The sequence below is a fragment of the Helobdella robusta genome (genome assembly GCF_000326865.2).
Source record: "Helobdella robusta unplaced genomic scaffold HELROscaffold_8, whole genome shotgun sequence".
In the NCBI taxonomy this organism is placed as follows: Eukaryota; Metazoa; Annelida; class Clitellata; order Rhynchobdellida; family Glossiphoniidae; genus Helobdella; species Helobdella robusta.
In genome coordinates this window covers 874,690-887,298 of record NW_008705459.1, presented here as the reverse complement: position 1 = coordinate 887,298, position 12,609 = coordinate 874,690, and the positions used below count along the sequence as shown (strand labels likewise).

The window sequence follows — 12,609 nt, the reverse complement described above, 5'->3', positions numbered from 1 at the left end:
ATCCTGGTCAACACTTAATTATAACCTTCAAACAAATGATATGCAGCTAAGTTATTGATAAAATACATAGCCACCATATCTTTGTACTTACGACATCAAGATTTTATCATAAAGCACAACAACGTGTTGGCCACTTCTACACCTTTGGTTAATCTAGACATCTGAACTCCAAAGTATTCAACTCGCTTTGCAACATATACCTAATTGATTTCGGTGTCCTGCCTAATTTTTCGGTACTATTTACTGAAACCAGTAATGAAATCTCACAGTTCAAAGGGAAGTGAACAAATCATTGAACTTTTTTTTTTATAAAATCCTTACATTAGTCGTTATCCACTTGGCACACAAATCAGAATTTTCAAATGGGTATGCATGAAATGAAACTTGATTTTTCACATCATTTTCAGCATTTGAATTGTATCTGCTTCTTGCAACTCTATGCAGAATATTTATTTACCATTTTATGCAATTGAATTTAAGAACAATATTTAAACATGGTGTAACTAATTATTTATTTATATAAAATTTAAATTAATGAATAACGGCATAAATTAACTACTACTTGTATCATGCAACAAATTAACGAAAAATGAATGACGATACTATTTAGGAAATGACTACTTTAATACGGTGATTAAACAATTGTCCAATAAATACGCCTACTAGGCATGAAGCAAGCTAAGCAGACAAGCTAACTTTCTGATCTAGATATTAGCATCAAGACGTCTTTTGTCTTTTTGCAGAGTGTAACCTCTTGAGGACAAAAGTATCAGGCGGTAAAACGTCCTGGTTTTTTGGTTTATTTTCTGTAATTTTTTTTCTAAGGTGTTCACAAAAATTTATATAAAAGGAATGTTTATTTATAAAGATCTGTTGATCATATAATTTATTAATCTTTACCACAAATTCATCATAACAACGTTTATCTATTATGAAAAATTGTATGAAGGTGCAAGTTCTTAATATGTTGTGTTTGTAGTATTTTTTTGTTATTTATGATAAATACATGCTGATAGCGGTTTAAATGATTTTAAAACAATCCATAGATTACATAATTTTTTATTTCAATATATTTTTATCACTTCAATGTATATCTGCGTGGTGAAAATAATGTTGTCATGGTGTTTTTGGATGCTTTTTTTTATTTTTTCACAAAAAACTAATTCAGAAAAAATTTTGAAGGATTCAAAGTAATCTACCCATTGCATAATTTTTAATTAATTTTTATCAATGCAATGTTTATCTGCATTTGTCAAAATAATATTGTCTCAGAGTTTTTTTTTACAAATTTTTTTATTTTTTACAAAAGACATATGCACATATGCTGATAACGTTTTGAATAAGTTTAAAAAAACTCTATGTATCATATAATTTTTTAATTTTCACAAAAAATTTATCAGTGTTAATATGCGATTTACAAATATTATTAACACAGTGTTTACTGTTTTATCATATACTTTTTTTTTTTACAAAAAAATATATTGCTGATAACGTTATTATAATTGAAAACAAAATCAACATTCCAATGACTTTAATGGAATAAAAAGGATTAATGATTGATTGATTTATTAGTTGATTGATGGTTGTTTTTAATATTTAGAATTGTTTTATTCGTTTTTTATTTGTGACACATTAGAAATGTACATGGAATACTAAAGTTATTCAAGTTAAAAATTATTTTAATTTTATTCTACATTTTTAATTTGTTTGAAGGGTATAGAAACCATGAATCAGCAATCTAGCCAGCAACAACAGCCATCTACTCAGTCATCTAGCGTTAACCAAGCCCAACAAGTTGAGCGTGAAAAGATATTTCAATGGATTCTTGAACTCGCCAATATTGACACTAAAGAAAACGCTCTATTGGAACTAAGGTTATATTATTTAATTATTATAATATTTAATGTACTATGCATTTTTAAACTTTAAACTGTAAAAACCTTAGAAGAACCGTTTTTGTTTCCTTTCTCTTTTTAGAAACTTTTGTTCCTAATTTTCAATCTAAAATATGCTTGTTAATTTTTTATTAATTAAAATAATTTTATTAAGTTTTGGAATTTCTTTATCCAGAAATAGTTTTTGCTTTATCAATGTTGTATATGCTTCTTTGAAAGCCTTATGTGACCATGCATGACCAATCGTGTTTTGTTGTGCAATGTCATCTATGATCATTCAAATCTTGTCATTTAAAATTTATTCTATATTCGTCTTTTTGAATTTGTTTTTATATTGATCGGTGTAGTCTTGCCTTACTATTCATAAAAGTTATCAAGCTGTAAATCACATACATTTCAACTTTGATGACACAAAAAACAAAAGTATCACAACCCATTTTTACCATTCGATTTTTACTTGAAGCTATCATTTGGTATTTAATTTTTTTAAAGGTTTGCAACATAAGAGTATTTTTTAGATTTCAATTTTACGGATTTATCAAGAATAAATCTGTCGATACACAACTTCTGATGTTGCTTGATATATTGACTTTTACTATGGAGGATTAATCAATCAATCAATCAATCATCGTTTATAGTCTCCATCCGTTATGGGCCGTTCATTCATCAGCTTCTGTCTCCAAGCCGATCTATCCATTGCGTCTGTCTCCTTGAGACAGACGCAATTACCTTTAAGTCCTCCTGTATGGTCTGCGTCCAGGACTTTATTGGGCGTTCTCTTGGGTGGGTGCCAGACACCTGGTGCTCAGTAACGAAAATTATTGTATCGTTTTCGCTTCTTATGGCCAAATCATCGTAGGCACTGTGTCAAAAGCTTTTTCCAAGTCCACGAAGACATGGAACAGTTGCTTTTGCTTTGCCATGTATTTTTCCTGTAGTTGATGAATGATATAGATAGCATCACTGGTGGATCTCTCTACCATAAAGCCGTACTGGTAACAACCTATTGAAACACACGACAACAGTCTTCTCTCGATGACTTTTTCAATATCTTTCAGGGGATGTTCCAAAAGACCTATACCCCTATACGAAGAGCATTTCAATGGATCTCCTTTTTAGGGTGTCCTGAAAAGATTTCCAGGATATATCTACCTTCTCCAGACGATCCAGCTGTGCCGATACCAACTCCTCAAATTTCTTCCTGAACATGAGGTTCTTCAGTTTCCATGTCTTTATTCTAGTAGGCGTTCGATCAGTCACAGGACGTGATCGTTCCATGATCATATCGGCCACCAGCAATCGATATTGATGGATGCATGCTTCGCCTGGAATGACTTTGGTATTCCTGAATAGTCGTTTGTGTTGTCGAATAGTCGTTACTGCTTACAATAGTGCTTTCATGAGCACGAAATAAACTGCAACTGTTTTTCTACGGAGGTGATATAATTAATGTTATTTACACTGATTTTAAAAAGCGTTTGACAGTTTTTCATTTGTTGTTGAGAAAAAACCCAAAAATATAAGGTGTTAATTGTCGTTTAATTGATTGGATTTTGTGATGTTCGTAAATGTGTTGTAATGCGATTTAGATGTAATATGGAAATCAATGTTCATAAATCAAGGGTGGGCAACTTTTTTCAATGGCGAGCCACTTTATTATTTTTACAGCTGCTAGTTTTTATAGCTTTTTAGGTTGGGCACAAACCAACTTCAATCAATCAATCAATCTTCGTTTTGCGTCCAGAAACTCGGTTCTCCGAGGTAGGACGTTATTTTCTTTGCCATCAACTTTTTGCGCCAAATTAGACGATCAGTTGTATCCATTTCATTTAAATTTAGAGCTTTCATGTCTTGCTCGATTGTTTGCGACCAGGACTTCTTTGGACGGCCTATGGAACGTGTGCCAGGTACTTCAACATCTGCAAGAGAAGTTATGGCACTGTTTCCACTTCGTTTGACATGACCAAACCACCGCAGACGGTGTTGCCGGCATTCGTCCTTTATATCATCTAAACCAGCACGACGCAGGATTTCGGTTGATTTGATCTGGTCCTTCAGACTAATTCGTTGCATCCATCGGAGCATTTTCATGTCGGTTTGTTGAAGTTGTTGTTCCAGTTTGGTTGTCATTGGCCATGTTTCTGCACCATATAACAACACCGGGCGTATCACAGATTTATAAAGTCTTGATCGTAGTGGTAGTGGGATGTCACGCCGCATCAATATAGAGGCAAGGAGATGCCATTTATTCTAGGCTGCACGTATGCCTGCTCGAACGGCAGCTTCAGCTGTTCCAGTACAATCCAGAACATCTCCTAGATATGAAAGATGTGACTTTCTCTACCTTAATGGCTTCAAAAACATTGCTATTTCGAATTTGTTGTTGTGGATTGATGCTCATCATCATATCCTACAAAAATATCATCAACATATCGAGTGTAAATGTGTGGTTTTAAATGTGGATGTTGTTCAAACGTCTTGTTTTCTAAATGTCCTAAATAAAAATTAGCGAAAAGTACTCCTAGTGGCGAACCCATGGCTATACTATAATTTGTTTATACATTTTTCCTGTTGGGCTTATGAAGGGTGCCTTGGTTGTACAAATTTCAAAAAGCGATTTGAGATGAGATTTGGGAATTTTGATTCGTATATATATATATATATATATATATATATATATATATATATATATATATATATATATATATATATATACAATCTCTCAAGAATTAAGTTAAAGAAACAATGGAACTTATGTATGTATATATATATATATATATATATATATATATATATATATATATATATATATATAAATAATCTTTAAATTAATCTTTATAAATAATTATATATATATATATATATATATATATATATATCAATCAATCTTCGTTTTGCGTTCAGAGACCCGCTTTACTGAGGTAGAACGTTGTTTTCTTTGCCATCAACTTTTTGCGCCAAATTAGACGATCAGTTGTATCCATTTCATTTAAATTTAGAGCTTTCATGTCTTGCTCGATTGTATGCTATCAGGACTTCTTTAGACGACTTTTGGGACGTACTAGGTACTTCAACATCTGAAATAGAAGTTATGGCACTTTTTCCACTTCGTTTGACATGACCAAACCACCGCAGACTAATGATTAATTTTCCACAAATTACCCTTATGCCATCACAAAGAAGAACAACGGCTCCTAGTCCCCAGCAGGTCTTAAGTAGTCAAGGGGTGCCAAGAATCCCTGGGAAGTATGCAATGGCGGAGGGATGTTGCAGAAAAATTCAGAATGGCCCCTCTATGGTACTTAGACATGGAACGCTCAATGTTGGATCACTGACTGGCCGCAGCATGGAAACCGCAGATATGCTCGAGCGTAGAAGGATTGATATCTGCTGCCTTCTGGAGACCCGATGGAAATTGAATGTTGTTTGTCATGTCAACTCAGACAAAGAAAAATATAAACTATTCTGGAATGGTCAAAAGACGGCCAAAAATGGTGTTGGAATTTTTGTCAGAGAACCGCTAGCCCAAGAAGTACTGGATAAGAGTTGATTCATTAATTAAGTTCTTTAACTGAAACATATCAAACATCTCTAACAAATTTATAGTATGACGATCATTCTGTTTCTCAAGATGGATGTTGAAATTTAAACTGAAAGAAACAATATTTTCTAGAAATACTTTCTAGTAAAATTCTTCAAAAAATAAATTAGTAACTGGTGCTGATCCTGGATTAAAGGTGAAAGGATACTGGTGAAAGGATTAACTCACGTCTCATGTGGATCAAGCTTCGCCTAGAAAAGCAAACAATGATTATTTTTTCTGCATACGCACCACAGACAGGCGAATCAGAAGAAATGAAAAATGACTTCTTGGCTGCGTTCTCTGACACCATCTCAACAATACAAAAATCTGAAACAATCCCGATTGGAGGCGATCATAATGGCCAGGTTGGAGAATAAACAGATGGTTTTGACAATGTGCATGGCGGTTTTGGCTATGGAGAACGGAATGAAGATGGCAAACGCATCCTTAAGTTTGCTGAAAGTCACGGATTTTGTTTGCCGAACACATATTTTAAAAAGAGGTTGGAACATCTCATAACATACAAAAGTGGACCATCAGCCACGCATTTTGATTTCTTCGCTGTCAAACAACAGCACCGAAGGCTATTCAAAAATGTCAAACTTATACTTGGCGAATCATGTGTCGCCCAACATAGACTCCTTATGGCAGACCTGGTTGTCGAACTGTCTAAACATAAGTCAAAACGCGGAAGCTGAAAAGCAATATTCATCGAGAAAAATTTCAACAGATTGTCGCCACACAGTTAGACCACCAATCGCAATCTAGTACAGATTGGAGTACATAAAAAACCGTTTTGATAAACGCTGCAACTATAGTTTGTGGAAAAACTGGTACAAAACGTCAGCATGAACGGGACACTTGTATCGTAAAGCAAAACAAGCAAAGCGTACAAAAAAGACATAGTTGGTGCCACATGTATCAAAAATGACAAAAATGAGATGGTTCTTGAACAAGATGAGATCAAGCTACAATGGAGAGAATACTTCAACCGTCTGTTAAACGAAACAAATCCCATCAATGTTAACTTTGACTCTCCAAGGGTGGAGAAATTGCTCAATGCCGACTGAACGGAACTATAGCATGACAGTTCCGCTATACAAAGGCAAAGGTGATCCATTGAACTGTTCATCATATCGGGGTATACGTCTGTTAGAACACTCCCTGAAAATTGTCCAGAAAATCATTGAGAGAAGATTAACTTGTGCATTACAATCGGAAATTATCAATTTGGTTTCTTAGCGGGGAAATCAACAATTGATGCAATTCACATCCTTCGGCAACTGCAAGAAAAGTACCTCGCAAAGCATCAACAACTATCACACATTTTTGTAGACCTTGAAAAAGCATTTGATCGAGTTCCCCGTAAAGCAATCAGGTGGAGTCTACGTCGACAACTCATTCCAGAATATCTTGTTCGACTTGTGATGGAAATGTATACGAATACTAAGACTTTTGTCAGCACAACGGTTGGAAACACAGATGCATTTGACATCGGCGTTGGAGTTCACCAAGGCTCGATTCTCAGTCCACTGTTATTTATAACTGTGATGGAAGAAATCACAAAACCGATACGCACTGGTGACATTTGGAATCTAATAAATGCTGATGATATCGTTTTAACAGCCACGTCTGAGCAGAATGCAGCACAGATGTTTGAAGATTGGAACACCAGACTCGCCGATCATGGATTCAAAGTCAACATCAGCAAAACCAAAGCAATGAACACTGGTGAACCCATCCAATCCACAGCTACTGGACGATGGCCCTGTTCAGTTTGTAAAGCTGGTGTAGGTAACAATTCAATCAAGTGTCAGCAGTGTAACCAGCGGTGTCACAAACGTTGTTCAAAAATAAATGGTACTTTATCTAAAGTGTCCAATTTTGTTTGTCCTGCTTGCATCAATCCACAACAACAAATTCGAAATAGCACTGTTTTTGAAGCCATTAAAATAGAGAAAGTCACATCGTTTCAATATCTAGGGGATGTTCTGGATGGTACTGGAACAGTTGAAGCTGCCGTTCGAGCACGCATACGTGCAGCCTGGTATAAATGACATCTCTTTGCCTCTATATTGATGCGGCGTGACATCCCACTACCAATAAATTTATAAATCTGCGATACGTCTAGTGTTATTATATGGTGCAGAAACATGGCCAATGACAACCAAACTGGAACAACAACTTCAACGAACCGACATGAAAATGCTCCGATGGATGCAACGAAGATTGATTGATTCAATATATATATATATATATATATATATATATATATATATATATATATATATACACATATACAATATATATATATCTCCACGTTGTATCGGCTGTCATAATTTCATATTGATTGTATTGATTTACTCATTAAATTAGAAAATAGTGTTAGTTTCGTAAGATTAACCATTGAACTTTTTAATAATGCAGTAAAAAAAGGGAAGTAGTACAAGATTTAGCACCAATGTTGTGGCATTCATTTGGAATGAATTATTAAATAATAATAATAAATAATAATAAATAATTATAAATATATATATACGTATACAATATATATATCTCCACGTTGTATCGGCTGTCATAATTTCATAGACCGATTAAATTTATGTTCTCTGTATTGATTTACTCATTGATTGCAAAATTGTGTTAGTTAGTTTTGTAAGATTAACCATTGATCTTTTAAATAATGCAGTAAAAAAAGGGAAGTAGTACAAGATTTAGCACCAATGTTGTGGCATTCATTTGGAACTATTGCTGCATTACTTCAGGAAATCGTAAGCATTTACCCTGCTATAAACCCTCCGAATCTCACGGTATGATTTTTTAGTTAGTATTATTCATTGTTATTAATTATTACTAATTATTTACGTTTTTTATAGGCCCATCAATCAAACAGAGTTTGCAACGCGCTTGCACTTATGCAATGTGTTGCTTCACACATTGACACCAGATCAGCATTTTTATCAGGTATATTTGGCTTGATTTGGTGGTTTTAGAATTTAAAAAAATTCCACATTTTTATTTACCCTGAGTTTGTAACAGTTTATATTTTGCTGATTGGAATCAACTTCGTATGAAGTAATTTGGTTAAATTGGTTCAAATGACGTTGTAATTAAATTAATTTTCAGCCCACATTCCATTATTTTTGTACCCTTTCCTTCACACTGTCAGCAAGACTCGTCCATTTGAATATCTTAGGCTGACAAGTCTTGGGGTTATTGGAGCTCTTGTAAAGGTTAAAAATGTTTACAAAAGTATTTGATTTTAACTCTACTATTAATTCAGTTGAAACTACAATATGATTATGACATCGAATATATCCATAAAACAGCTTTTAAATATTCTTCTAACTAATTTTACCAGACAGATGAACAAGAAGTCATTAACTTTTTGTTAACAACAGAAATAATACCCCTTTGTTTGAAAATTATGGATTCTGGAAGCGAACTTTCTAAAACAGTTATTTTTTTTTTATTTTAATACACCGCAAATTTATAAATCACAATTTTGATTTTCAAAAGATCCCATCTGTTTATGATCAAGAAAAACATCTGTTTAATTGTCTATTTGTTGCATCTAAATTTTTTCTTACATAAAAATTCTGACATTTTGAACATTTTTTTTAAAAGTTTTTTACTTGTTCAAGTTTCTTTTCCATTTTTTGGGGTTAATTTTTGTTCTCTTTTTGGTTCTTTTTCTCACAAATGTTGCTCACTTTTTCGTTGTAAACAATTAAGTTTGGCAAAAGATTATCACCACCCTGTTACTGAAAGATAATTTTAAATGCATTGAAGATTTCAAAATTATCACGTCAATTTCGTTTTGATTATCAATTATTTATGAAGTAATTAGTTGATTATTATTGTTATATTATTACAATTCCCTCTTCAATATTTCTCAGAGGTATCAACGACAAACCAACAGGGCATAGAAATGCACGTGAATCAATGCACCACACACATTGCATGTGATATGCCGGGATTTTTTTGCATTCGAATCCGGTCAATGCAACTACAGTGACCAATTACCGTTGACCAATTGCCAATGATCATTACACCATCGCGCCGCCCAATTTGATTAGTACAAATTAATAGATTATCGGTAGTTTGATTCTATTTCAATTATCAAAATCGATTTTCATTACTTTTTTGTAATTTTTTTGCGTAGTAGCTTTTTTCAAGTTAATGTTACCAACAATTAAAACAAATCAAATGACGGTTAGTTAAATAACCTTTATAAGAAATAGCCTGCAATTACTTTTTGATCAGATTCAAAAATTCGTTGATACTGTTCTAACCGAACCCTTGAACTTGTAGGGTACAGTTACTTCTCTTTATGTAGATTCTTGACTTCAGAACAGACTTATTTTAGATGAACTTTATTAGGAAGAAAACAGTGCTGGTAATCACTTATGTGTATTGCTGCGACACTTTAATTCAATCGTTATTATCGTTAGAATACAATACAATAACTAATCAACAGATAAATCGATGAATAAAACCAATCGTCAATAATTAGACTTCTCCCGTCAGATGTTTCTTGGCTATAAATTCTCAGTATTCGCTTCTCAGAAGATTATCGTTAATTTCGTTAATTCACTCGCAGACCGCGTGTAGAATTCTTTGTGATAAACTTCCTAGGAAGTTATCGATAATTTTCTTGCAGTTCGCACACAAAACTTCTCTGCGATAGGACTTTTTTTTCTAGACCTCCTTTCTTGGACCTCTCTCTCACTTGTTCAGTTGTCCATTTATATAGATACCAATGCGCTTGTAAATATGCCTAATAAAATGTGTGACACTTTTAGACGAAGCCTGATGTTATCACACTCACTCCATGACGTCCATAAATGAGTTTTTTCATGCGTGTCAGATTGCCTAATTAATTTACATGTTCTTCAAAGATCCATTAGTTTATTAGTTTTGTTAGTTCACCTATGCATGCTTAATATTTCATAATTATTAATTTGCATCTCGACTTCACGTCTGCAACAATATTTTGGTCATTTATAAATTGCCTTTCTTTAATAAATTTGTAAAGCAGAGAGTTTAGTATCTTTGGTTCGATAGTTGATTAAATGTTTAAAGTAGATGCACCAGCTAAAATTCTTTTTTATTTTTTGTCCAATTATGAATATAAATCAAATTTTTCTATCTGAAAATAATTGAAATCGGTTTAATTTTTTCCGACATTGAACTATCGCTACAGTTGAACCATGGATTTAAATGAATTACAAAAGCGTTAGTTTATATTCTAAAAAACAATTTCAGGTTGCAACATTTATTTTACAAAAAATACTGCTTGATGAAACAGGATTATCATATATCTGCCAAACATATGATCGATTCTCACATGTGGCCATGATATTGGTATGTTTTTAAAAAAATATAAAACATATACGTGCTGTACACCCCCCCCCACACACACACACATATATATATATATATATATATATATATATATATATATAAATGTCAAATTTGTTATGAAAACCTCGTCCCAATATATATATATATATTTTGGGACGAGGTTTTCATTATAACAAATTTGTTATAATGAAAACCTCGTCCCAATATATATATATATATATATTTTGGGACGAGGTTTTCATTATAACAAATTTGATTAAATGATTTTGCCCATTTAGCGTTTATTAATTTCCTAAAAAAACATTCAACAACACGTAACTGTTGCAATTCATATTTATTAAAACTTCCAATCATAGTGTGGCTAACAACGTTGTTTCGACAAAGATTTCATCTTCAGAGACTATAATTTGAAATAACGGAATATAAATTGAAATAAAGATTTAAAATCATAGAAATTAAGAAAATACAATTGCAATGAACCGAGATTGGAGTAAAAATGATTACCTAGTAATAACATGTAAACATGATATAAATATGAATAACGAATATAAATAAAATATATATGAAAGAAAATAAAACAAATAAATTAAGAAAATCAAGTATTAAAATATAAATAAAATTGGTAAGTATCAATATAGAACTATAAATAGACTGAAAACGAAACGTGTGTGTAGATGAATGCGGGTCCTGAAGTTAATAAAATTCGTAATGTTATTGTCGTTGGCAAGAGTGTACTATAAATAGACTGAAAACGAAACGTGTGTAGTGATGGGATGGTACTGGTGTAAAAGGTGGGATGTATTATGCGAACGGGTAAAGTAGAGAGCAATGTGAGTATAAGTTGTTAAATTATGAAAATATGATGACAAAAAAGGTGAATAAATGAATATTAGATATTATATAATGTATCGAGTGACGTGACGACGTAGGATTTTTGACGAGTAGTCACAAAAGGTGTATTCAGAGGTTGGGAATCGCCCAGTGTTGAACGATATTCATATCGTTGCGGCAACTTCGTCTGTTGCGGATCATTTCCACCGGGGACCGTAGACGTCAAATTGCAATATTGAAATAATAGTTGGATTATTGCGCGATTGATTACTTATAGGTCAGGGGAACATAGATCAATGATCGACTATATATTGGTAAGGGCCAAACATAGGAAGTATGTGAAGAATGTGAAGGCGATACCTGGTATGTTGCAGCATAGTATGGTTGTGATGGATGTGACATCAAAAGAAATGGGGAGGAGGAAGAAGGATAAGTTTGTGGCAAAGAGAAAGACATGGAAGTTGCAGGATGCAGAGGTGAGGAAGGCATTTGAAGTGAAGGTGGCTGAAAATTGGGAGAGTGGTAAGGATGGAGATGTTTGGGAGAGATACAGGGACTGTGTGTTGGCTACGGCAGATAAAGTATGTGGATGGACGAAAGGAAAGTGTAGGCATGGTGAGACGTGGTGGTGGGATGAAGATATAAGAAGGGTTTTGGAAGTCAAGAAGGAGAGGTTTAGGGTATGGAGAAGGGACATGACGGAGGAAGCGGAGTCTGAGTATAGGAAGGCTAAGAAGGTTGCAAAACAGGCAGTGGCAACTGCAATGACGAAAGCATCAGATAGGTTAATGAAGGAAATGGAATCTGATGTGAGTTCGAGGAAAATGTTCAAAGTAGCAAAGCAGTCAATGAGGGATAGGAAAGATGTTATAGGGAATGGATGTGTTTGGGATGGATCTGGCAAGTTGTGCATAGATGAGGAGGAAAAAGCTC

At 33.5% G+C, this 12,609-nt stretch overlaps 1 protein-coding gene across 1 annotated transcript in view; it reads left to right on the top strand.

The window, feature by feature from the left end:
* Positions 1–1,725: 1,725 nt before the first annotated feature.
* Positions 1,726–12,609, top strand: part of HELRODRAFT_70559 (hypothetical protein) — a gene marked incomplete at both ends in the record, with an annotated part of 18,644 nt that continues 7,760 nt past the window's right edge. Inside the window, 6 exons of the mRNA XM_009031906.1 lie at positions 1,726–1,874; positions 8,168–8,288; positions 8,355–8,442; positions 8,605–8,711; positions 8,840–8,935; positions 10,747–10,845. Of these exons, the coding sequence (XP_009030154.1) occupies positions 1,726–1,874; positions 8,168–8,288; positions 8,355–8,442; positions 8,605–8,711; positions 8,840–8,935; positions 10,747–10,845 (660 nt within the window). The remainder of the gene's footprint in view (positions 1,875–8,167; positions 8,289–8,354; positions 8,443–8,604; positions 8,712–8,839; positions 8,936–10,746; positions 10,846–12,609) is intronic.